General features: G+C 42.8%; 1 protein-coding gene across 6 annotated transcripts in view; it reads right to left on the reverse strand.

Moving 5' to 3' along the window:
• The window catches only part of HDAC8 (histone deacetylase 8), a 439,610-nt gene that overhangs the window by 18,967 nt on the left and 393,299 nt on the right, over nucleotides 1-27,344 (reverse strand). For 2 of the 6 annotated variants that reach the window (XM_081080877.1, XM_081080875.1), the window contains one exon: nucleotides 10,789-10,894. In XM_081080877.1, coding sequence (XP_080937003.1) covers nucleotides 10,789-10,894 — 106 coding nt within the window. Of the gene's footprint in view, nucleotides 1-9,239; nucleotides 10,895-27,344 lie in introns of those variants that run through there. The other 4 variants (XM_081080874.1, XM_081080878.1, XR_013995438.1 and 1 more) reach the window with 3 other exon arrangements.

Genomic DNA, 27,344 nt, shown 5'->3' on the forward strand with positions numbered 1-27,344 from the left:
ATGCTTCTTTGTCTCCACACTTTGGCTGCTTCCCTGTGTTTGTTTCTATGTATTGGGTAGCTGCTAAGTCTCCTTGAGTTGATAGAGTGGCTTTGTGTAGCAGGTGTCCTATAGGGCCCAGTGGCTCAGCCTCCCCAATCACCTGAGGTGGACACTCTAGATACACCCCTTTGTGGGCTGTGTGCACAGTTGTGTTGTAGTTGAGCCTTGATTGCTGTTGGTGTCACTAAGAGGAACTGACCTCCAGGCCAAGTGGCTGTGGGGACCAGCTGCAACTACAGTGGGAGAGCTGCTGTGCGGGAGACGCCCTTATGGAGCAGGACTTGCTTCAGTGGGGCTTTGGTGCTCACTGAGTCTTCCCCTTGAGTGTGTCGCTTATGGATGTAAAGAGTTATAACCTGGTATCATCTCACACTGACTACTGGGTACACTGACTCTTGGGTCTCCACAAATGTGCAAAGTCAACCACTGCCTGAGGCCACCCAGCAGGAGCTATAGAGAGATCTGCAGATTCCTCCTCTTTCTATTGGATTTGGTAGTGTCCATGCAAGGCCCAGCTGTGAAGCCAGGCAGGTTGGTGCTGGTGCCGGGTCTTGGGCTTTTTATTGATAGGTTTGGGGCTCCATGACCCAGCTCCACCTTGTTTGACAGGTTTTTAGCCTGAGAAAGGACAGCCCATTCATATGCAAAAGCCACTGCACACAGCTTGGGTGGGGTTGTAAGTTGGGTGGGGCGGGGTCTCAGGGAATCACCACAGCAGAGCACACAGAAATGGCTGCCAGTCAGCCCTGTACCGGGAAGGTCCCAGCAGGGGAACAATGACCACTGCAAGCACATCCATCTAGAAGAAAGCCGCCCTGAGTTCCTACGCTGATGCCAGACAATCCAGTTTCTTCCTGTATGTGTCTGGGTCCCCCAGAACCTCACCTAGCACTGGAGCTCAGAGGAAGTGGGAACTTGTAAATTCAGTTCATGGTGCCAGCCTTTTAAGAGGAGCAGCTGGGTCTCCAGCAGCCCATGTCACTCAGCCCCAACCTGCACTGGTTATTACAGTCCATAGTTCTTACAGCCGATAGGGACTTCTTTCCTCAGCTCTGGGACCCTGGGATGGTCATCTGGTGTGGGGACCCCTTGCTCCTCTGGGTGGCCTCTGCAGAGGTGATCTCCCTCCTGATTAAAAAGGTGGCACACCTGGGTGCTGGATCAGCCTGTTCCGTGCCTCCACACCTCCTACCAGTCTCAGTGCGCTTTCTTCTTTACTTCTCTAGTTGTAGTACTTCCACTCAGCCAGCTTTCCCGCAGTTCTGGATGATAGTTGTTCTGTATTTTAGTTGTAATTTTGATGTGGTTGTGGGAGGCAGTGAGTACAGGTGTTTATCTATACTGCCATCTTGGTTCTCAAAGTGTAGAAATCTTATCTACCTTTAAGTCTTTTCTCTCTCCCCCAATTATAATAGAATTATCTTAAATATTTCCAATATGTATATTTAGAACTATATCAGACAGTATTTTAGTTCTGCTTCAATCATCAGGCATGATTTAGAAAACTCAGGAAAAAAAGAAAAAACTATTATATTTACCCACAATTTTATTCCTCCCATTGTTCTTTCTTTCTTCCTAATGTTCCAAGATTTCTTGTTTTATCATTTACTTTCCATTTCAAAAATTACCTTTAGCTATTCTTTTAGGGTAGGTCTCGCAGCAACAAATTCTCTTTGTTTTTCTTCCTCTGAGAATATCTCTGTTTCTCCTTCATTTCTGGAGGATATTTCCACTGCATATAGAATTGTGGCTTGACAGTTATTTTCTTTTAGCACCTGAAAAATGTTGTGCCACCTCCTTCTGGCCACCATGGTTTTTGGTGGGAAAATCACTGTCATTTGAATTATCTTTTCCTTACAGGTAAGCCTTTGTTTCTGTTTTGTGATGGGCCTTGGTGTGGATTTCTTTGGGTTGACCCAGTTTGGAGCTCAGCAGGTAGGTATGTCTTTTACCAAATCTGGGAAATCTTTAGCCATTATTTTTTCAAATACTTTTTTAGTTCACCCTCCTTCTCTTTGGTGATATGAATATTAGGTCTTTTATCACAGTCCCACATTGTCCTTGAGACTGAGACAGTTACCTTGGAGTAAATGAGAATTTTGGAAAGGGAGGTGGCCCTAGGGAGCTATCTGCATTTTCTGCCTTTCTACCAGACAGAGAGGCCTGACATTCAATGTAATTTTGATATACTGAGTCAAGGGAGGATCTGTGTTGCAAGACAAAGGGAAGCACCCTAGAATTACTAGAAATACCTAACAAAGGCAACAGAACCTGAGACATGTAAAATATTCACTCTCCAGTCCTTTATTTTTCCAACTATGTACTGGTGCAATGACCAAATTTTATAAACAAAAAATTGGGACACAGGTCTGATAAAAGATTATTATATTTTTCCTTAAACATGCATTGCTTTTATCTGACTGTAAAATAAATTTTGTAAAAGACAGGAAAAGAATAAAGAACAAGTTAAAAATTACACATAGTTCCAATTCTACCACCAAAGGTAATTTCTGTTACCATCTTTGGTGTATTTTCTTCTAGTGTTTTTCTGTGCATATCCACACATCCACACAAACACAAAGATTATGGATATTTACAAAATTGAGGATATATAGTATTAAATCATTTTGTATCCTTTTTTTTTTAACTTAACATTGCTATCATGAGTATATGGTATACTTGTGTCCACCAATAAGCTTTAAACATTTCTTTTTGTTGTTTTCATTGTTAATCCTTACTCAAGATTATTTTTTCCATTGATCTTTAAAGAGAGTGGAAGGGAGGGAGGGTGAGGAGACAGAGAGAAACATCGACGTGAGAGAAACACATCGACTGGTTGCCTCCTGCATGCTCCCCGACCGGGACCGGGGAGTGAACCCACAACCCAGGTAGGTGCCCTTGACTGCAGGCCAATGCTCTAACCACTGAGAACACCAGCCAGGGATAAACATTTCTTTTTAACTGGCTGCCAGAAATTCTTCCATGTAGATGTACCAAGACATTGTATCATACCTCAAATTCAACATATCAAAACAGAACACATCAAATATATGTTTCTGTAAAACTAACCCCCTCCCCTAACAGCTCCCCATTCCAGTTGGTAGCCAGGCTGGAAAACTCAGAGTCATCTGTACTTCTGTTCTCCTTGACCTACCTCCAAGTACTATTGATACTCTCTTCCTAACAGCAATCAGCCATTCAGGAGGAATACGACAGGAGATGTCTACCGCAACCGTTCTAGTTCAGAACCTTGGAATACCACCCTGATCCATCCAAATATCACTGCATTAAGTCATAACCAAATTCTAGAACCTAGAATGGCTCACACTTTCCTGTATTTGATATGGACTACTTGCCTGAAATTCAAGGGAAACTGCAATCTGTCCCTGATCCCCACCTATCTGAGTTTCCCTTGCTTATGAGCACTGCCTCAGGCCTATCTAAATCCTCTAGCCTCTGAAAGCAGTTTCTCTAAAGTCATACTTCCCCATTTCTTCTACATAGTGTCAGCCATTATATCTTCATCTATACTCAGCTGTTTATCAGATGCATGGATATTTCCCATGCCACCAAGCACATGAGAAATGCCAAAAATATTTATTGATTGATTTAGCTAGACTTTCAAGTGGAGACACAATAATACTTATTAGAATTAACCTGGTTCAGGATCTCACTTTGGGAGACATTGCAGGGTGGGAAAAGTTTACTAAGGGGCAATTGAAAAAAGCAGACAGGAGCCGAAACCGGTTTGGCTCAGTGGATGGAGCATCGGCCTGCGGACTGAGGGATCCCAGGTTCGATTCCGGTCAGGGGCATGTGCCTGGGTTGTGGGCACATCCCCAGTGGGAGATGTGCAGGAGGCAGCTGGTCGATGTTTCTCTCTCATCGATGTTTCTGACTATCTCTCTCCCTTCCTCTCTGTGGAGAATCGATGAAATATATATAAAAAAAAATCAATAAAATATATTAAAAAAAAAAGCAGACAGGAGATAATGAATAGACTTCACTGAGCAATACTGCTAAAGAGAGGAGGTGCATCAGGCCTGGGTTCAAATTCTGAGGTCACCACTTACTTGTTATGTGACTATGGGAAAGTTATACTATGTCTTCAGATATGAGTTTCCTATCTCATAAGGTAATTGTGAGGATTAAATGAGATGATGTATGTAAAGAATCCAGCACATGGTGTTGTACAGTAGGCTTTGAATAATGGCAGTTCCCACCTCATGAATTTAGGTAGATATTTCAAGTCTTCATAAGTAACCTTCCAAAAGTTTTCATGGTTTGTTAAAAGCTACTAAGTTAATATATTAGGTAGCAGACTTTATTTTTATTTTAGAATTTATAAAATTTTCATCATGATATTTTTATTACTTATCTTTCTGCTTAACAACAAAAATAGCAACCACAACAAACCTTTCCAATTTTTATACACTTTGGTAAAGTAAGAGAGTGACCTGGACAATGGGGAAGCACAGGTTGGTGGTAGGCTGGAAAGAACCATACCAGGATGGAGAGGAATAAAGAAAGGACAGGGGACAGCAATGAGAGACAAGAAATGGACATCACAGAGATCCTCACCTGAAGTCATGTAAATTGGCTCAAGCTATCCTCCACAATACTACTCCAAAGTTCTTCCAAAAGCTCTGAAGCAAATGGCCAGTTTGTCTTGGAATCAACCCTGTCTTTCAACTTATCCTCAAGGCTTCTCAGGAAGCAAGAGAAAGTAAGGAAGTAAGCTTAGTTTCCATGGTTTCGGGTACCACCAGACAGGAGTACTACCTCAAACTTGGTGTTCCAGGAGGCCTTGGACATGCCTAGACCTGATGCCCCAATTGTTAGTCCCTAGAAGAATGTCAATCCCAGACTTCATTCTGCAGAGGAGGTACTGGTTGCACCCGGCACAAGGTTCTCCAGAGAACATTACTGATAGATGCACGAAGGGTCTCATCTTGAGGCTGGGGGATTATAAATAGCAGACGGGCTGGTGATCACAGCACTTTTCAGGCAGCAGGAGCTGTGTGGGTTGGCTTCTTCCACCTTCTTTCCTTCTCTATTATTTCTCTACTAGGAGCCCAGTGCACGAATTCTTGCACCTTGAAAGGAACTGTGGGCCACGAGGCTGCAGTGGGCACAGGGGCAGGTCTCAGCCCATCCTCCGCACCCCCGCCCAGCCCCTCCCACAGCAGCCCCTGGTCCCCTGTCTGCCTGCAGCCCCACTCCTGCCACCGCTGCTCCCTCCCATGCTCGCACTCACTGACTGCACAGAGCGATTGGGGTCAGCGCCAGTGGCAGGTGTGAGTGGGGCCAGACCGTCAGTGGTGCAAGAGGTGGCTGCTGCCCTGATCGCCCCTCAGGAGCAGGGGGAAGTGGAGAAGCCCTCAGGAGTGATTGGGGCCGGAAGCTGCTGCTTGTACCCACTGATAGTGCCAAATGATTGGGACGGGCAATGGACACCGGCAGCGGGTGTGAGCAGGGCCAGCAATGGCAGTGGGTGTGAGCGGCAGCTCTGATGCCGGCAGCGGGTGCGAGCAGGGTTGTAGCTGGCAGTGGGTGTGAGAGATGGCTGCTGGCCCCATTCATCCCTCAGGAGCAGAGGGAGGTGGAGAAGCCCTGAGGGGTGATTGGGGCTGGCAACCGTCACTCACACCCACTGATGGCGCCGGGCACCTGCAGCAGGTGTGAGCGGCAGCTCCAGCACCGGCAGAGGGTGCAAGCAGGGCTAGCACCAGCAGCAGGTGCAAGTGCCGGGCGGGACCTTAGCATGTGGGAGCAAAGAATTTTCAGTAACTACCAGAGGCTCGCCCTGATGACAGTGACCAGTGCCCAGCCTTGGTCTGGCAGCCCTGCTCACCTGCTCCACCATCCCACCGTGGCCAATGCCCACCATGTTCTGTGCTCTGCCGCCTACTGCTGATGCCCGCCACGTTCTGCGCGTGCCCCCTGGTAGTCAGCACACATCATAGCGACTGGTTGTTCGGTTGTTCTTCTGTCCAGTCTATTTGCATATTAGCTTTTTATTATATAGGATTAAGCTAAAAATTGAGCTGGAAGGTTCAATTATAATATGGTGGGACGATGAGGGCATGGCAGGGCTGGGGGGCCAGGGAGGGCTCAAAGTCCTAGACCAGGGGCCAGGATTTCAAGTGTTACCCATGGCTATCTTCCTCCCATTTCCAGGAGACATCAGATTTCAGGTGCTATGGATTAGCCACATGGGAGGAGCCAGGTGTGCAGTGCATGGTGGGAAAGATTTATTAGGGGTGATTAGAAAAAGCAGATGGAGGATGATGAGAAGACTTGACAGGGTAAAGACAGGAAGGGCATTGGAAAAGCCACACAGCCTGACTCCAAAGCTCTAATTCAGACAGTCTTGGGTTCCAATGTTCGTTCCATCACCCATTAGTACAGTGTGTGGCACATAGGAGGTGCTTAGTAATTACTTGTTGAATGAATGAATAGTGGTGACCTTGACCAGCTTGCTTTATTTTCTCTAAGCCTCAGTTTCCTCATCTGTAAGATAAATAGTAGCTATTATTTTTATTATTTCACCTGTGTTGTGTCTCCCCCACCTGTATTAGCTTGCTGGCCCATCTTCCCAACCCTGCACTGGAGAGGCTGCCATACTAAGTAAGCCTCCTTCATTAAGTGTCAGAAAGGGCAGATGTGCCCAAGGCCTTCTCTTTTGTCTTCTGTCCTCCCCCTGCTCATCCTTACCTTCTGGCCCCATTTGTTTCCTTTTCTATCACAGGCAAACTTGGGGTACACAGTCTGGGAACTCAGAGCAATTGTAGAAACCTTACAATTCCAACACATACACATGTACAACTCACCCAACCCTTCCCTGTCTCCACCTTCAGAAGGTTGGTCCTGGGCTGCAACATGAAGCTTTTTCCCCTCTAGGGATCTTTACTTGATTCAAATGTCATCAGCAACAGGGATTAGAAAACCTCTACCCCTGCATCCCCATGTAGAGCTACCCAGTAACTTGGGAAGCTAGCTGCCTCTGGAGATTGATCACATCATCACTGTTCCAACTATGGAAGATGCCCTGTGAGCCAACCCCTCTGGTGTATGCTAACCAGAGTAAAGGCAAACAAGTGTGAGCACATGAAGATGGTGCGAAGATGATTTCATAGTAGTGGTCATGAGCTAGGCTGAATGTTCCACTCTCTAACCAACACTTCCTGTGAGCAATGATATATATCCTTAAGATTCATTGGTACGAGAAGAGCAATTTGTGGGAGCAAAACATAGCTTTTCTCTGTATGAAGCTGAAAGCTTTAATTGACTTTCTCTATGATTTTATTTTTGTCTTTTATCACTGTTGGATAGACTAATGGGCAGATAAGGTGAAGTCTAAATTTGCCAGTTCCTCCAGTCATCCTGTAGCATGTGGAATTCATCTCTATAAGATGAACCTCTTCAGATTTGATCTCCAATAGGTTAAAAATCACATCTTTTGTGCTTCTAAGGGATGTGGTGGGGAAGAGAAAAAACCCAAGCTCAGGGGCTGAACAAATTTAACTAGACAAGCTCTCCCATGGAGTGGAGCTTCACCCATCCACTCCCTCATCACCATCCCACCTCCTCAAGTGAATCTGTGCCTGCGTCCCCCCTTTGTTTCTAATGGGGAGAAAGGGAAGACAAGAACAGTGAGAAATGTCCAGCCTTGCCAAGGCTTTTATATGCAAGAATAAATGACAGTCTTGTAGGCAGGTTCAGAAAAATCGTTCAGAATGCAGAAAATTCAGCAGCCTTTCCACATTGACCATTGTCATGGCAACACACTATCTGATGACAGCATGCGTCACAAGACTGGAGGGGCACGGTCTCAGAACAGCAGGTTAGCCTGGCCATTTTTAGCAACATTTGGACTTCTTTGTAGCCTAATTTCTTCCAGGTTTAGCTGAATTTCTTTTCAGTTCTGGACTTCCATGGCTAAAACACAAGACCCTGTCAGTATGCAAGGGATGGCTAAATGGAAAATGTGAAGATTCCTAGTATGTATAACCACTCTACTTGCTGTCTGCCCTCTCTGGATCCTCCCTGCCCACTCTCAGCCACTTAGTTTTTTTCCTTCTCTTCATCAATTCTTTCCTATGCACAACAACTGTGACTCATCTACCAACTCGCACACTCTCATATTCTTGTTTTTCCTCATTTTAATGAACAGTATCCTAGAATATTAGGGTTAGAAGAAACCTTAACAATAATCTAGTACAATCACCCTCCCCCAATGCAGAAGCCCTTCTACTATTTTATTGGCAAAAGACTGTCCAGTCTGTATCTTGTAAGTCTTCAGTGATAGAAACCACATCCTTTTCTGGGCAGACAGTTACACGTTGGACATCTCTAATTGTAAGAAAATTATTCATTCGAATGAGTGAAAATCTGCTTTTAAAAAAATAATATGGGTCCTAGCTCTGTGCTCTATGACCACATCAACTCTATCTATACCCTTTGCTCTGTGACAGCCTCTCAAGGATATGAAATAGAGACCTCATGCCCCTAGGTCTTCTTTTCTCCAAAAGCCCAGCTCCTTTAACCAGACATCTTGGAGCCTGGAATCCAACTGACCTCCTGGAGCAAGCTCCTATTTGTCTAGGGCAGTGGTCGGCAAACTGCGGCTCACAAGCCACATGCGGCTCTTTGGCCCCGTGAGTGTGGCTCTTCCACAAAATACTGACTTCTACGCACGGGCCATGAAGTTTCAATCGCACTGTACGTGTGCGCCCGCATGTGGTATTTTGTGGAAGAGCCACACTCAAGGGGCCAAAGAGCCACATGTGGATCGCCAGCTGCAGTTTGCCGACCACTGGTCTAGGGTCTTTTAAAAGTGAGGCTTATAATATATCAGCATCTCTGGTAGCAGCATCTGTGAGCCACCTTGCCCTGGTGACTCACACTGAGCTCTGTGTTGAGTAAAATCCCTAACTCTCTTCCAGAGAAAATGATGCTAAACCTTGTCTTTCCAACTTGTATGTGTCCAGTTGCTTTTGAGAACCCATTTCCTGGTTCATACATTTTTTTCCACTTTAATTTCATTGTGTTGCAATAGGAATATTGCTTTCACCTGTTAGGAATTTTAAAAAATATCTTGACTTCCCCATGTAACTTAATATGTCTTCTGTGATTTTCTTTCTTTTTTTTGTTGTTGTTGTTTTTTTGTGTGTTTTTTTTTTCTGTTTACCAACCCTCAAACTAGTTTTTTATCTAAAATATTTAAAAATGTATTCCTCTTTTGGGTTTCTTACCTTTTTCCTAGATTTCTTCCCTTTGAATTACCTTCCTTATGTTTTCTCTCACTTGTCATTTCCATTTCCTCAATAGCAAGATGTCACCACACTCTGGAGATATGTTTTTGGGTACATGTGGAGGAAAGCATGAGGGCATACAGATATCTGCACATATGTAAATGTTAGCAAGTAGCTGCAGAGGCTTGTTTAGTTTCTGTTTCTATTGCTTTGTATGTGCTCTACCAGGATTTAGAGCCTGGATGGGGGGGAAATGGCAAGGTTTGTTTGGGTACAGTCCCAAAGGAAACAGGAAATGTGTCCTGGGTCTGAGAGGGGCAGGAGGAAACTAGGGTGGGAGCACTAGTGTTAATTAGGGCTGCAACACAGTGAGAAGGACTAGAAAAGGGCCCAGAATAGAAGGATTTTATCAGTAAAGGCCTGAGAGGCTGGACAAGGGAGGAATATTTGGTTAGGAAGTGAAGACCTTTGGGGTCAGTAGCTATTGAAAGGCCAGAGGGAGGTGGCTTGAAACTATAGCATCAGGGAAAGGATAAGGGCTATCAGACATCTTAGAGAGGCTATAAGCATTGTTGTGAGCATAACCTTATGAGTCTGACTTATGAGTTTAGATTTTTTTTTTTTTTTAGCCAAAGGGGCCTGAGACATGGAGTCCCTGCATATGCACTTGGCTGTTGTCACCGACTGGGCTCTATTAGAGGATAGGGCCTTAATATAGCCCTGGGAAAAGACCCTAAGACACAATGTGTCCCCTGGCACAGAGTTCTTCCATGCTGGATTCTATTCCAATAAGGGACACAAAGTAGGAGAACTGGTTCTATCTTGATCATTATATGAATAAACATGGTGATTTCACTCTCTGGGATGGGCATTATGATACCCTAGTCTTCTCAATTCTGCTAATAATTAGAATCCAAAAAATATTCATGCACATGTACACATTTAAACAGGAAAATGGGTGCCAAAACTACTTTAAATATTGCAAAGTGAGTTGAGATGTGAAGCAACAGATGGGGTTGGGAGGAGCACAATAGTGGAAAGCTGAGGGCAACATCCCCAAACAGCTAGTGGACAGTGTGATCAAGAGGGCAATAACCTGATGACTGCCATTTCCCCTCTGTTCAGAGGCCAGAATAACTGTAAGCCAGCCTTAGGGAAGGGGAGGATAGGACAACAGCCTCATCTCTAGTGCTCTGGGAGAGACTGGGAACCTCCAGGGCACACTTTAGAACTTGTTTTCCACTGGAGGTGCCTAAACCTGAACCTTTGGTGACCCTGAAGGTGACATTAGCTGACCAAATGACAATCCTGACCAGAGTGGCCAGTGTAGAATTCCAACTACAACCTAGCAGGCCAAGAAGAGGTTTCCCTTTCCAATCAGTGAAATTATTAGCCACCAAAAGACAAATGGTACTTGGGGAAGCCCTACTGATGGGCCACCACAAGCTGGGTGGAAAGAAGAGGACAGGACTCAAGGGGTAGTGCTCACCTTTGATGTAGTTGAGGATTTGCTGGACGCGGTGGGGCTCATTGCGGTCTGGCCGGCAGCTTGGCGTGATTTCCAGCACATAATCAGGACCATATGCTGTGAAAAACTGTAAGGAAAAGGGAAAGGCAAAAAAACAAACTAAACCACAGAAAACCTACAAACGAAACCACATACAAACAGTACAGTCAAAAGAAACCCAGCACTATTGACAAGGCGAGGGAATCCCAGGTGGGTGGGGCAAGATAATGCAGCAGGAAGCCCAGTCCTGGTGGTGTGATTCCCTTTGTTTAAAGCAGCGGTTCTCAACCTGTGGGTCGCGAGCAATGAAAATACATCCTGCATATCAGATATTTACATTACGATTCATAACAAAGTAGCAAAATTACAGTTACGAAGTAGCAACAAAAATAATTTTATGGTTGGGGGTCACCACAACATGAGGAACTGTATTAAAGGGTCGCGGCATTAGGAAGGTTGAGAACCACTGGTACTAAAGGCTCTAGTAACAGTCCACTGCTAAATTCTTTAGCTTGTTGTTCAAGGTTCTGTCTGCTCAGGTCTCAACTTTTCTCTCTAGCCTTAGCTCTTTCTGACTCCCAGAGATCCTCTCTAGCCACACTGGCCTGCTCTGAGCTCTCCCAAATCATACCACACTTTGTCCACTCTTAGGATCTTTGCCATTGATCTCTCCCAGGGCCTACAAAGACTCTTCCCCAATCCCTGCTGCCTGTAAAAAAAACCTCCCCATCTTTCCACATGCAGCTCAAATGTCACCTTTTTCACAAAGCTGTCCTTCATTCTCCATCAGTCCCCAGAGCATTCTGTTAGTATCTCTCTTATGGTTCTTGTTCAACAAATAGACAGTGCTTGCCTGCACATTACATGCAGGTCACTGTGCCAGCTGCTGTGGGGGCTATGAAGATGGGCGAGACCTCCTCTGGGTTCCTCTAGCTGGCACAATTTGGATAGAGATTTTTAACCAGCGACCTGATCTCTTCACACTGGATTATCAGCTTGAAGGCAGAGAGCACCTATGTCTTTTTCACCTCATTGGTTCTCACAGACCATGGCAGCTGCCTGTTAGTTCTGGCTGTCTTGAATTCCCTAACCCAGGAATGTCAAGCAAGCCTAGTTTCTCTACTTCAGTTTTTCTTCTCTGTAGTAGAGTTTATTTGTTATTAAATTCGGGGAATCAAAATAGAGGTTTTTGGATTCTATTTCTAGCTCACTAGATGACTCCTTTGACCTTTGGTAAGTCACAATATCTGATTCAGCTTCTCTATTAAGGCCCTCTTGGGGAAAACACTCAACGACAAAGGGAATCATTCAATTGGGGTAAGTATTTGAATGGGAAATATGCAAAGCTGCTATTTCTGTTTAGTTTTTAACAGAAATAGTATTTGTGCACACTCTCTGGAGAGAAAGCATATGGTCCTTAACATTATGTGCTTTCAATAGTGATATTGTTAGGCAGTAAGCAAGCCAGGGAAATTCAAATTCCACAGAAAAAAATGGTACAGAGGGCATAAAAAAAGAGATCTTGATGTGTGTCATGAATTTGATGTCATTCAAAAAGTCTCTAAAAATAATCTAGAGTATTGCCATTGCCACCAAATTATCCTTGTTAAGAGTCTGGATGTACATCTGGCACTGTGGGAGAGGCTGTGAACAATCCCTAGGGATTCTAACAGTGTCTTTGTGGAATCCATGAGAGCAATTTGATGGGGAGATGGCTTTTGCATATTCATTACAGACAACTCTACACATTTAAATTAAAAGAAAATGTCCAAGACTCATAATGTGCCAATGCTTATAATTCCTTTTTGTGTTTTTGGTCTGACCAGAATGAAGAGAGGGACCTAGTTTCCTGCTCCTGGAGTTATTACTCTCTGATGCCTAAAGCTCTGAATTCTAGAGATAGAAGAGGCCTTGAATAGAGATCGTCTCTACCAAACCCATATATGAAACAGATAGGAGGGGTTACCTTGTGACACATCCTGAAACTACCCCCTCCCATTATGATCAAGGAAACTTGAGAGGTTTGGCCCTCTCTCCTTAGGCGGCCTCTCCTCCTCCAGAGGGTGTCAAGTAGTACACTCATTTCATGGGTATGGAAATATGGGTTTAGAGAGAGCAATAGCAGAAAGGCAGCTGCAATGAAGCAGCTGCTCTGGGAAACCCAAAGCCCTGGCATCAAGGTGCTATGAAAATCAGAGGCAAGGGGCCTTGCTGAGGTATAGGAGGAGGGAACCGCTGCTTCTATCTAGAAAGGAGCACTGCTGATCCTGTCTACAAGACATGTGGTGAGCTGTCTGGTTAGGGCTGAGTGTTTGGAATAACATGTCCTCATTGTGAGTATAGGTTACATGGTTGCCTGCACTCTCCTACTTTAGTCTCCTGTTTGACTAAGAGCTAAGTGTTACAAGATGGTCAGCTGGGACCAGAACTGCCATGTAACAGAACTGACCTTTTCTGGGATTGAACCTCTTGTCCTGGTTGCATTAGCACTTGGTTTTAACTAACCAGTAAATATCCCATTCTTTGCTGAAGTAGGCTGGTTTTAGGCCATAACCAAGCCTGGCTTCTTAAATATCTCCCCACCTTTGACAATCAAATATCATTCCCAGGTTTGCTTATTTGCACTATTCTTAGGCTAGGGGTCATGGATGATTTAAGAAAGTTCCTGTTTTGTGATCCTGTTCCACATGTCAGTTGGCTGGTCCCAGCCTTGGGAGGCTCTACTTGGGGCTGTAGGAAGTGATGAGTACTGGGGAGGCAAAGGTGGTGTTCTGTCCCCCTCCTGGCTTTCTCATGGCACTTTCCTGTTTCTGCATTATATTATGCTTTTAGTTTTGCACTTGTTATAATTCTTTTCTACTGGATTATGAACTTTGCAAAGGCAGAACCTTCATCACAGTCTCTTTGCATAGCATGTGGAGTTGAACTCAAGTCATTAACATTTCTCTTTAAACTTTTATTTTAAAACGAGGCCTGGTGTGCGAATTCATGCACGGGTGGGGTTGGCCGGCCTGACCCAATGGGGGCTCATCAGGACAGGCTGGCGGGGGGAGGGGCTGCGGGCGGTTGGCTGGCTGGCCCCACCCCCGATCGGGGTTCTGGGGGCTGATTGGGGTCTGGGCCAGCCAGGGGGAGGGGCTGATCGGTGCCTGGATCAGGCCAGTTGGCTGCCGCAGGGTGCGTCATAGCCACTGGTCGTTCTAGCCATTCTGGTCATTCTGCCATTCCAGTCGCTGGGCTTTTTATATATATATATATATATATATATATATATCATGTTAAATTAAATTAATTCAGAAAAGGTTTAACTGATTGTTGAGTTAATTCTGTGGAATAATGAAAAGAGCCAACTTACAGCATTAACAGCTTTTCTAGACTATTGAGGTAGAATGATGAAATGGAAAGAGTCCTGGTTTTAGAGTCCAGCCAGAGCTGTATTTTTGTATCCAGATTTAGGTGTGTGCCTCAGGAGAGTTGCTTAATCTCTGTTTTGTCATTGCTACCAGAGAGATGTGCTGATCTGGCTAGGCTGTTAGGACTCACAGATAATATACACTTAGTAGGATTTCAGTAATGTAAATTCCCTTCTCCTGGGGCAAAAAGCTCTTGCCTAACTGGTGCCTCACATATATCCTGGGGGATGTTGGGCCAAGCACTTGGAGCTATGATGAAGAAGAGTCTGTTCCTCCTGCCAGACAAAACCCAGTAGCCCCAGAGTCTTCCCCACTTGCTTAAACCATTAGCTTTGCTTAGGGCCTGTTGAGAAACTGGCTTCTTTAACAGTTTCCTGCCCTATGCTCCTGCCACTTGTTATTTACTGGAGAGGTGGAAAGGAAATCTGATCACATAAGGTAAAAGAGATGTTAGGGTGCAGAGATTTGGGTAGCACTAGAAATAGCTTGAGGCCTCACCCTGAAACTGCCCTCCAGCCCTTAAGAGGAAAGGGAATGGGCAAGCAGCAATCCCATTCCCAGACAGGTAGAGTAGGATGAAAGAGGTCAGTGGCCTTCCAGTGAAAACACTGGCTATGATCTCAGTAAAGGAAGAAGGGAGTTGCTAGCCCTTCTCCATCTAATCCCCCCTTCCCTCAGCACTCCTTTTGCTTTCTGGGTTTCAGTTTATACATGATTGAGGGGAACATGGCAGTGGGAAGGGTGTAAATAGAAAGTATGAGGTGTGGCAGAGGGATGAGAGTTGAAGATAATGGCTACTTTAGGGTATTCAGTCCCTTCTTGACCCCAAAGTCAATGAATAAAGTAATGAAAATTGCTCAGTTTAGCCCAGTTCAACACACGTTTCTTGCTCACTCCTCTCCAGCTCTTGCTCACACAATGCTAACAGCATACACTTAGACATTTGGACAAAGATACTCAAGCCTTACAGTTGCTGTTATTGCTTCATAATCTTATTTGGTCATAGGAAACCAAACCACAAACCTGGATCAGCCAATCCTTTTATCCTCTCTTTAACATGTATTCAGTACCTACTATGTAACTGACTACGTTAGTCATCAGGGTACAAACTTACCAGATAAGTTTAGTAGGAAGGATTATTAGAGAATAGTGTGATAAGAGGTATAATAATAATCATACTAAAGAAAAAAGTAAAAACAGTTAACATTTATTAAAGGCTTATTATGTGTCAGGCACCTAAAGTATCTCAGAACTTTTAATAGATTGACTAACTTAATTTTCACAACCAACTCTTATAGAAGTATTATAATTATTTCCATTTTAAGATGAGGATCTGAAGCACCAATCAGATAACTTGACAGAAGTAATACAGCTAGCATATGTGGAGCTGAGTTTTGAACCCAAGTCATTATGGAGATCTACAGCAGCCTCTAAACTATCTCAGAGGAAGTGACTATGTAGGTGTATGGTGGGTGGGAGGCAGGCATTCCCAAAAGAGCCTAGGCAAAGGCAGGGAGTGTAGAATAGAACAGCACATTTAAGGCACTGAAATTAATTTGGTATGGCTCAAAGGTAGAACATCAGAAGAATTAGGACATAAGGCTGGTGAGGCAGGCATGAGTTTCACAGTACGTGCTGCCTGCTCCCCACACTAAGTAAGGCATCTGGCTTTATCCCACACTAGAAGGTCCACGAGGGCAGAACATTGTTTTGCTCTCTGCTGTATTGTCAGTTCTTAAAACAGTGGTTGCACCAAGTAGATGGTAAATAACTATTTGTAGGATAAGTGAATAGAGTTTGGGGGAGCTTGTAAATGAGGAAATGAACAGGTCATTTGTGCACTTTAGAGGACTCACTGGTTACATTGTGGAGAATGGAATGGAATTTGAGGTGAGGAATGAAAGTAAGGAGATCAGTGAGAAGGCTGGTCCAAGAGCCAGTGAGTGGTAACAGGGCCTAAATTGCAATAGTTTTGGGAGGAATGAAGAGATTCAAAAACTTAAAAACAATAAATTGGATGTGAGAAGTATGGAAGAAAAGAGAGTCAAGGATTTCTGACTGTTAGGAGGTGCATTAATGGGATGAGGAATACAGGCAGAGAGCAAGGGTTTGTATTAGGGTATTTATGTGTGATGGGGGTTTAGTGGGAGCATGGTGAGGGTCAGAATCCTGATGGTAGAGTGGTATGGGATTTAGGAGAGAGGTTGGGCCTAAGATATAAGATATGTGATAAAGATTTGGAAGTTATCGATGACATAAAGGAATTGGATGAGAATTGCCAAGGAATTGTCCCTTAGCTGGCAGGGGAGGCTTACTACAGATAAGAAGAGAGGCAAGGAGAGAAACATGGGAAACAGCCAACACTCCAGAGGTAGGCAGACAGAGTAGAAACAGTTTTGGTGACATTTTGAGATATTGTACAGAGGTTAAATAAGAGGATGGCAGTTTTCTGATTTGTCTAGAAGGAAACCTTTGCTATAGCAAAGTCAGTGGAAGGTGTGGACAAGGGCTGACTGGAGTGGGCTGAAGAGTCTGATGGGAGGGGGCAAAGATGAGAATGATGATAGGTATACACTCTTTTTTTAGGAGTTTGATACAGGGATGGGACTGGGGTAGGGTGGGCATTTTAAGATGAGAAGGTCTTAAGTATATTACAAGCTGAGGAGAAGAGCCCATGGGTTTGAAATGACAGTAGTACATCCCAGTCACCATGTCTAGCAGGCAGCTGGAGATGGAATGACAGTGTGTAGAAGTGAGGTAAAGGTCAAGGATTAAGATAGTAGGGGGATAAAAAGATCCAGTGGGGAGAAAAAAGCAACCAGAAAAGAAGAAAGAGAATAGTAAAGTGAAATCTCATGGAGCTGTAGGGATGAGATTCAGCCTGAGGAAGATGCTTAAAGGAATACATTTGACATGCTAGCAATATGCTCCTGTGCCTAAACCAGTATCCCTTTCTCCAGTCAGTAGGGGATACAATGACACCACTTCTTGCCAGCTCCCTTTTTCTAATACTCCAAATAACTATCAATTTTAAAATATATATACTTGAGTGGCCAGATTATTATGACCACCTGACATTTGTAGGCAAATCAGCTATAATTTCACGCTGAAGTTGCTAGAGGGCCAGACCATTATAAATAGGGAAGCAGGTTGTTTACGATGACAGTAGAAGTGATTTTTTTTCTGAAGATATGGGTAAACAACATGATTTAACAGCTTTTGAAGTGGGACATATATATACACTGAGTGGCCTGATTATTATGATCACCCCATCAGTACTTCATTGGGCCACCTTTTGCCTTCAATACTGCGGCGATTCTTCTTGGCATTGACTCCACGAGATGTTGAAAGGTGATGCGAGGAATCTGACACCATGCCTGATGAATAGCACTGTCCAGTTCTGTGAGATTTGATGGTTGTGGAACCAGCTGCCTGATGGCTCTTTTAACTTTGTCCCACAAATGCTCAATTGGATTGAGATCTGGCGATTTTGGGGGCCACCTAAGCAAAGTAAAGTCTCCCTCATGTTCTTGAAACCACTCCTGCACAATACAAGCACCATGGCACGGTGCACTGTCTTGTTGGAAGAAGCCATCTCCATTGGGATACGCTATCAACATGATAGGATGAACTTGATCAGCAACGATACTTAGGTATGTTGTGCTATTCAGACGTTGTTCCACACGAATTAAAGGGCCCAAATCATGCCAGGAAAACATGCCTCAAACCATAACACTGCCCCCATCAGCTTGAAGGGTTGTACTCATGCATGTGGGGTGCATGCTTTCATGTTGTTTCCGCCAAATTCTCACTCTGCCATCTGCATGATGCAACTGGAAACGTGATTCATCGGACCACATGACTTTTTTCCAATGCTTGACTGTCCAATCCTTGTGTTTCTGTGCGAATTGGAGACGTTTTATCTTGGTAACTGCAGACAGAAAAGGTGTTTGAACAGGCCTTCGGATTCCATATTCCATACGATGCAGTGTATGGCTAATTTGCCTACAAACGTCAGGTGGTCATAATAATCTGGCCACTCAGTGTATATTTTTTTATTGATTTCAGAGAGGAAGGGTGAGGGACAGAGAGATAGAAACATCAATGATGAGGGAGAATCATGGATTGGCTGCCTCCTGAACAACCCTACTGGGGATCGAGCCTGCAACCCTGGCATGTGGTCTTGACCAGAATCGAACCCAGGACCCTTCAGTCTGTAGGCTGATGCTCTATTCACTGAGCAAAACCAGCTAGGGCAGTGATGGCGAACCTATGACACACGTGTCAGAGGTGACATGCGAACTAATTTTTTTGGTTGATTTTTCTTTGTTAAACGGCATTTGAATATATAAAATAAATACCAAAAATATAAATCTTTGTTTTACTAAGGTTGCAAATATAAAAAAATTTCTATATGTGACACAGCACCAGAGTTAAGTTAGGGTTTTTCAAAATGCTGACACGCTGAGCTCAAAAAGTTCGCCATCACTGAGCTAGGGTAAGCTGTCAATTTTTGATTATTAATTCAAAGTTTACTTATTCCTAAAAATTAGGCTTATTCTATTGGGCTAAGCCCAAGGTCAGTGCCCATCTTCCTTACAGACCCCTGAGGCTTTGCTTTGCCTTCAGCTGTGGAGGTTGTGATGGTGACTATGATGTGGGTCTTGACCAGGATGAGCATTTCTTGTCCTGAATCACCCTGGGAATGGAACTCATTACAACTAGAATAACATAGCACTAGTGCTTTGAACCTTAACGTGCTTTTGTACGATGCTTCTCAACATTTCCTATATCACCAATTACTCCATCAAAGAACTTGGGCCTAACCACGATGAAAACAAAAAAGCCCTCTTTTCCCCAGAAAAACCTGAATTTACAGGAAATTCAGTTACTATACATATAATTTATAGTACATTTTAAGGACATAAAATTGTGATAGTATTATTGGGAATTAATTTTATTACCATGGCTTTAAAACACAAACAAAAATAATAACCCCATTGGTTGTTGGACTAAATTGTAAGGAAGTGGCACACCAAAGGTGATTGCTTGTATGCAAGGGAATGGGGATTAGGAGTATCCAGAGCACGAGTGAGAGGTCTGGGAGATATGGGCTACTGGAGATGATATTACATGTGCAGGTGGACATGATAACAACCTGGCGTCCCATCTAGACTATATCTGTATCCCATCTGTGCTCCTCATCTTGAACACAGAGTTGAGACTTAAAAACTGCTTCATGGTGAGGGCATACACCAGTGCCAAGAACTGTTTGAATGAATGAGTGAATGAATAGGGCATAGAAATAGTTTTATTATTTAGATGTTTTAATGGTATTTTTAACTATTGGTATAGAAAAAGTTTGTTAAGCAAAATAATCAGGTAAACCTAAGAAATGTTAGCTTATTTGAGAATCAATTATATTTAAGCAAAGAATATGCCCAATATTAAATAGTCTTATTTCAGTAGGTAAAGTACTCTGAGGCTTCATGAACAAAGATATATACCCCTTCAGTGTATTGTGTATTCAGTAAGGTTCCTATATTGGCCAATCCACAGTCATTTGTGTGTGTATTGTGTGTGTGTGCATGTGCACATGCACACATGCACATGTTCTATTAGGAGCTGAGCATTATTCTAGGCCCTGGGGAAAGCTGAGTACAAAAAGAGAATAAGGTCTGGTGACTGCTCTCAAGGAGTTTGAAAATCTAAATATAGAGAGAAAGATATAATTACAGGAATGGCAGAGGAATAAAGCCAAACTTAACTGTGTGGTATTAGCTAGAGTACAATAAAATGCCTTCACATGTGTGGGGCAGTAGACAAGTGAGGTGATTTGTCTAAGATCATAGCAGTAAAATAACAGATATGAACTTTAACCCATGGCTTTTGACTTTCAACCCAGTGGGCTATTATACCATAAAGCAATAAGCCTAGTGATTAAAGAGTGAGATTTCTGGAATCATAGAGAATGAGCCCTAAATCTTTACTCCACCATTTTCTAGCTGTGTGACATTAGGAAAGTTATTTAACTGTTCCGTGCCTTGGTTTACTTGTTAGTAAAATAGGGACAGTAATAGAATGTACCTTATAGAGCTGTTGTGACAATAAGCGAGTTAATTCATGAAAAGAACTTAAGAGCAGTGCCTGGTGCACAACAAAGGTTCAGCAAATGTTATTATTAAATGCCAGAAATAGGAGTTTTGCATGGACAGTAGCAAAACTGGATTTACAAATGCCCATTCAGACTGAATGAGGGTGAATTCCAAAGAGCTTCCTTTGTATCCAAAAACCTTAAAGGCACAGAGATCAAGAAGAGAAGGATCCAAATGAAAGAGACTAAGAAAAATGGAAGAAAGGAGGAGGGAATGAGAAATTAGAAGTGATGGGAAAGAGAGACAGGGGGACAGAGGCGATAGAAAGGAGAGGAAACAAAAATGGGGGGGCAGTAAATTGATGAAGAAAAGAAGGAGGTACAGAGGAGGTAGCAGAAGAGACAAGGGTAGGGTAGCCAATACTTCACTAGGGTCTCCTTGCAGGCCAAGGTTTTCCTTCAGGGCATGGTTTAAGGGTTTTGGGGGAAGGGCCCTTGCCAAGACTAATACCTTCTCCACATCACAGCTGATCCTCACCTTTCTACTATTAGAGGGGATTCCTCCATGATAAATATATGTGCAGGGCCAATTCTGCTTATACTATATATCTCTGTTCATCAAATTAATATTTTGGAAACAAGCTTTTTTACATCAAATTTTTTTTCTTAAGCCAAGGGTGAGGATGGAAGAAGGGAGAGTTTAGGGATATTGCTTCCCCTGTATTGCTGCTGGCAAGTACTAAGATGACCTTGAAAATGGATTCTACTGAAGGATTAGTAAATGCTGCCTTGGCTTAATCTTATACCAGTCTAAGAAACTGCTCTCTCTCTTTACCCTCATCATTAAACTTAACATCTCACTTTTCTTCACCACCTAGACCTTTTCATTTCTCAAACACTTCAACCTACTGCTGTTTGGCTTCTTCCTCATACTTCCATTGAACTGTTTTCCAGAGGAAGGATGGCAAACAGTTTTAAACTTGTTGGCAACTCTGATTTATTGGTAGTAGCTGCTTGGAGTATCTGTTGACAAGGATTCTGAGGCTTGTCTAGGTTCAGCAAGAATGTGCCATGATCAGTTTGTCATGTAATCCATGGGAGTACATTGTGGCGGGGTGGGACCTAGGGAGGGATGTAGTCCTAAGTGTTATTCCTGCATTAGGAAACCAAGAGTGACCTCCTAATTGCTCAACCTAATGCCCTCTTTTCAGTTATTACTCATCCCATTTGAGCTGTCGCCAGCACATGCCGTCAACTGCCCCCTAATTTTGGGCACTATCTTCTTTCTCATAACCACTTCTCTTCATGTTCCTTCTCAGTTTCCTTCCCAGGACCCTCTTCCTTCATCTACCTCTTAAATGTGGGTGCCTCAGGTTGTACTCTCAGCCTCTCTCTCTCTCTCTCTCTCTCTCTCTCTCTCTCTCTCTCTGAAATAGTTCATACTTTGCTGTTGTTTTAATCACTTCTATTCAGAGATCCCACATCTCTGGGTCCAGTGTTTATCACCAGCTTCTGACTTGTTTATATAAAAAATATTTTTATTGATTTCAGAGAGGAAGGGAGAGGGAGAGATAGAAATGTCAATGATGAGAGAGAACAATTGATGGGCTGCTTTTTGCACAACCCCTACTGGGTATCGAGCCCACAACCTGGGCATGTGCCCTGACTGGGAATCAAACCATGATCTCCTGATTCATAGGTCAATGCTCAACCACTGAGCAACACTAGCCAGACATGACTTGCATTTTTTTTGTGTGTGTGCTGGACATTTTGTATGTGGAAAACTTGAGTTCTTGGCACTTGATGTTTATTGTAGACCTAATTCAGTATAATTCTTTTCAAAAAGAATGTTCATCTTCTCTTTTTGTTCACTCAGCACCATAAATGAGTCCCATCATACTGTAAGCTCCTCAGCAAAGATTTGAACTTATGACTGAATGAGTAAGTGGATTGCGTGCTTTCAAAATAACGGAAATGGAAGAAAATGGCGGAGGTTTAGACAGACGTGTCGGTGCCTTGTCCCGGAGCAGATAAGGGAGGGCAGCTGAAATGGGTAGCATACAGCCCGAATAAGCAGAGGAGATTCAGCTGAGAGGCAGTCTGCAGCCAGGAAAGACAGAGAAATTCTAGATAAAGGGAACGGTTAGAGGCTGAGGCTGAAACCTCTCCAGGTGCGCCGGCACAGCCACGGAGACGGTGCCATCTTGGGTGACTGTCACCGGCATCCAGAGACCACCTACTAACCCGGCATAAACGGCTCTCAAGCAGAGCGACTACGTGAACTCAGAGGAACCCTGCTTCTCCCCACAGAAATCAGATCCAAGCAACAGCGGCCTCCTGATCTCCACACGCTCTGTCTGAGGAACAGCTGCTGTGTGTGAAGCCTCCCTCAACCAGCCAGAAGAGCCACAACAGCTGTGAAGAGCACCCATCAGAAGACCCGCTACCAACAGAGGAGCAGCTGCTACCACAACCGCCCAAGGAGCAACCACAGCCCGAGGAGCCACTGCCACCTAGGGAGCAGCCACTGAACGACTCAATATCTATATACGTCAGTGAGATCAAACATGGGTAGACAAAGAAATCCCCAAAGGAAAGAAAAGGAGTACTCATCAGAAAAGCAGCTAAGTGATAGAGAGGCATACAACATGACAGAAAAAGAATTCAGAATAAGGGTCCTAGAGTGCATACGCCAGATGGAGGAAAAAATTGACAACTTATCCAAGAAGCAAGAAGAAACAGATGAAAAAATCAACAACTTAAGTAAGACCCAAGAAGAAATGAAGTGCGATATAGCTGCAATAAAGAACACCATTGAAAGTATCAACAGTAGACTAGGAGAAGCGGAAGACCGAATTAGTGAATTAGAAGACAGGGAAGCAAAACACACCCAAACTGTACTTCAGTTGGAGAAAAAAATTAAAAGACAGGAGGAGAGCCTAAGGGAGCTTTGGGACAACATGAAAAGAAACAACATACGAATAATAGGGGTGCCAGAACAACAGAAAGAGGAACAAGGATTAGAAAACCTATTGGAAGAAATAATATCAGAAAACTTCCCTGAGGTGGGGAAGAAAAAAGTCACACAAGCCCAGAGAGTCCCAAACAAGGTGAACCCGAAAAGACCCACACCAAGACACATAATAATTACCATGGCAAATATTCAGGACAAAGAGAGAATCTTACAGGCTGCAAGAGAGAGACGGAAAGTTACATACAAGGGATCTCCCATTAGATTATCAAATGATTTCTCAACAGAAACACATCAGGCCAGAAAAGAACGGACGGAAATTTACAAAGTGATGCAAAGCAAAGGACTGAATCCAAGAATACTCTATCCAGCAAGGCTATCATTCAAAATTGAAGGGGAAATAAGAAGCTTCACAGACAAAAAAAGGCTAAGGGAGTTTATCACCACCAAGCCAGCAATGCAAGAAATGCTAAAGGGACTGGTGTAAAAAGAAGAAATAAAAATCCCAGAAAGAAAACAGCCACACACAAAAAAAGAAATGGCTACAAACAAGTACCTTTCAATAATAACTTTAAATGTAAACGGGCTAAATGCTCCAACCAAAAGATATCGAGTGGCTGAATGGATAAAAAATCATGACCCATACATTTGCTGTCTACAAGAGACCCACCTCATTAGAAAGGACTCACACAGACTGAAAGTGAAGGGATGGAAAAATATCTTTCAGGCTAATGGAAAAGAAAAGAAAGCTGGGGTAGCAATACTTATATCGGACAAAATAGACCTCAAAGTGAAGGCCATAACAAGAGATAAGGAAGGCCACTTCATAATACTAAAGGGATCAATACAACAAGAAGATATAACCCTGGTAAACATATATGCACCCAATGCAGGAGCACCCAAATACATAAAAAATCTCCTGGAATATATCAAAGGAGAGATCAACAACAATACAATCATAGTAGGGGACTTTAATACACCACTGTCATCACTGGATAAATCCTCTAGACAAACAATCAGCAAAGAAACAGCAATCCTAAATGACTCACTAGATCAGATGGACTTAATTGACATCTTCAGAACACTTCACCCCACAGCCACGGAATATACATTCTTCTCAAGTGCTCATAGGACAGGTTCAAAAATAGACCACATATTGGGTCACAAACAAAGTCTCCCCAAATTCAAGAAGATTGAAATCATAAAAAGCGTCTTCTCAGACCACGATGGCATAATATTAGAAATAAACTACAACAAAAACAACCCAAAATACTCAAACACTTGGAAGCTGAAAAGCATGTTGTTAAATATTGATTGGGTTACCAATGAGATCAAAGAAGAAATTAAAAACATCCTGGAAACTAATGACAATGAAAACACAACAACCCAAAACCTATGGGACACAATGAAAGCAGTCCTGAGAGGGAAGTTTATAGCTCTACAGGCCTATCTCAAAAAACAAGAAAAAATGGTAGTAAATCATCTAACTCTACAACTCAAACAATTAGAAAGACAGCAACAAAGAAACCCCAGAGTGAGCAGAAGGAAGGAGATAATAAAGATTAAAGCAGAAATAAATGACATAGAGACCAAAAAAATAATACAGAAAATCAATGAAACCAAGAGCTGGTTTTTCGAAAGGAAAAACAAGATTGACAAACCTCTAGCCATGCTCACCAAGAAGCAAAGAGAGAGGACCCAAATAAACAAAATCAGAAATGATAGGGGCGAAATAACAACAGACCCCACAGAAATACAAATGATTCTTAAAAAATACTATGGACAGCTCTACTCCAACAAACTAGACAACCTGGAAGAAATGGCAAATTCCTAGAAAAATACAACATTCCAAAACTCAATCAGGAAGAATCTAAAAATCTCAACAGGCCAATAACTATGGAATAAATTGAAGCAGTCATCAAAAAGCTTCCATCAAACAAAAGCCCAGGACCAGACGGCTTCACAGAGGAATTTTACCAAACATTCAAGAAAGAACTAAAACCTATCCTCCTAAGACTACTACAAAAAATTCAGGAGGAAGGAACATTTCCAAGCTCATTCTATGAAGCCAGCATCACCCTAATACCAAAACCAGGTAAAGACAACACAATGAAAGAGAATTACAGGCCAATATCGCTCATGAACATAGATGCTAAAATCCTCAACAAAATCTTAGCAAATCGGATCCACCAGTACATCAGAAAGATCATACAGCATGACCAAGTAGGATTCATCCCAGGGATGGAAGGATGGTACAATATCCGCAAATCAATAAACGTGATACATCACATATACAAATTGAAAGAAAAAAACCACATGGTCATATCAATTGATGCAGAAAAAACGTTTGACAAAATCCAACACACATTTTTGATAAAAACTCTCAGCAAGGTGGGAGTAGAAGGATCATACCTCAACATAATAAAAGCCATATATGACAGGCCCACAGCCAACATCATACTCAATGGACAAAAACTAACACCATTTCCCCTAAGAACAGGAACAAGACAGGGATGCCCGCTCTCACCACTCCTGTTCAACATAGTACTGGAAGTGTTAGCCATTGCAATTAGGCAAGAGGAAGAAACAAAAGGCATCCAAATTTGGAAAGAGGAAGTAAAACTGTCCTTCTTTGCAGACGACATATTATACATACAAAACCCTAGAGACTCCATCAAAAAACTACTAGACTTAATACATGAATTTGGCAATGTAGCAGGATACAAAATTAACCCCAAGAAATCTGAGGCATTTCTATACACCAATAGTGAACTTTCAGAAAGAGAGATTACAAAAACAATCCCATTTACCATCACACCAAAGAAATTAAGCTACCTAGGAATAAACTTAACTAAAGAGGTAAAAGACCTCTACTCAGAAAACTACAGGACGTTGAAAAAAGAGATAGAGGAAGACATAAACTAATGGAGGAACATTCCGTGTTCATGGATTGGTAGGATCAACATCATTAAAATGTCCATACTACCCAAAGCAATCTATAAATTCAACGCACTTCCCATTAAAACACCAATGGCATACTTCACAGATCTAGAACGAACTCTCCAAAAATTCATCTGGAATAAAAAAAGACCCCGAATAGCTGCAGCAATCCTGAGAAAGAACAAAGTAGGTGGGATCTCAATACCAGATATCAAGCTGTATTACAAAGCCACTGTTATCAAAACTGCCTGGTACTGGCACAAGAACAGACATATAGATCAATGGAATAGAATAGAGAACCCAGAAATTGGCCCGAACCAATATGTTCAGTTAATATTTGACAAAGGAGGCAAGAACATATAATGGAGGCAGGATAGTCTCTTCAATAAATGGTGTTGGGAAAATTGGACAGATACATGCAAGAAAATGAAACTAGACCACCAACTTACACCATACACAAAAATAAACTCAAAATGGATAAAGGACTTAAATGTACGACAGGAAACCATAAAAATTCTAGAAGAATCCAAAGGCAACAAAATCTCAGACATATGCCGAAGCAATTTCTTCACTGATACAGCTCCTAGGGCACTTGAAACTAAAGAGAAAATGAACAAATGGGACTACTTCAAAATAAAAAGCTTTTGCACAGCAAAAGAAACCATCAACAAAACAACAAGAAAACCCACTGTGTGGGAAAACATATTTGCCAATGGCATATCTGATAAGGACCTAATCTCCAAAATTTATAGGGAACTCATACAACTTAACAAAAGGAAGATGAACAATCCAATCAAAAAATGGGCAAAGGACCTAAATAGACACCTTTCAAAAGAGGACATTCAGAAAGCCAAGAGACATATGAAAACATGCTCAACGTCACTAATCATCTGAGAGATGCAAATCAAAACAACAATGAGGTATCATCTCACACCTGTCAGACTGGCTATCATCAACAAATCAACAAACGACAAGTGCTGGAGAGGATGTGGAGAAAAAGGGACACTTGTGCACTGCTGGTGGGAATGCAGACTGGTGCAGCCACTATGGAAGACAGTATGGAGTTTCCTCAAAAAACTACAAATGGAACTCCCATTTGACCCTGTCATCCCACTTCTAG

This window comes from Myotis nattereri (genome assembly GCF_964212035.1).
Source record: "Myotis nattereri genome assembly, chromosome: X".
NCBI lineage: Eukaryota > Metazoa > Chordata > Mammalia > Chiroptera > Vespertilionidae > Myotis > Myotis nattereri.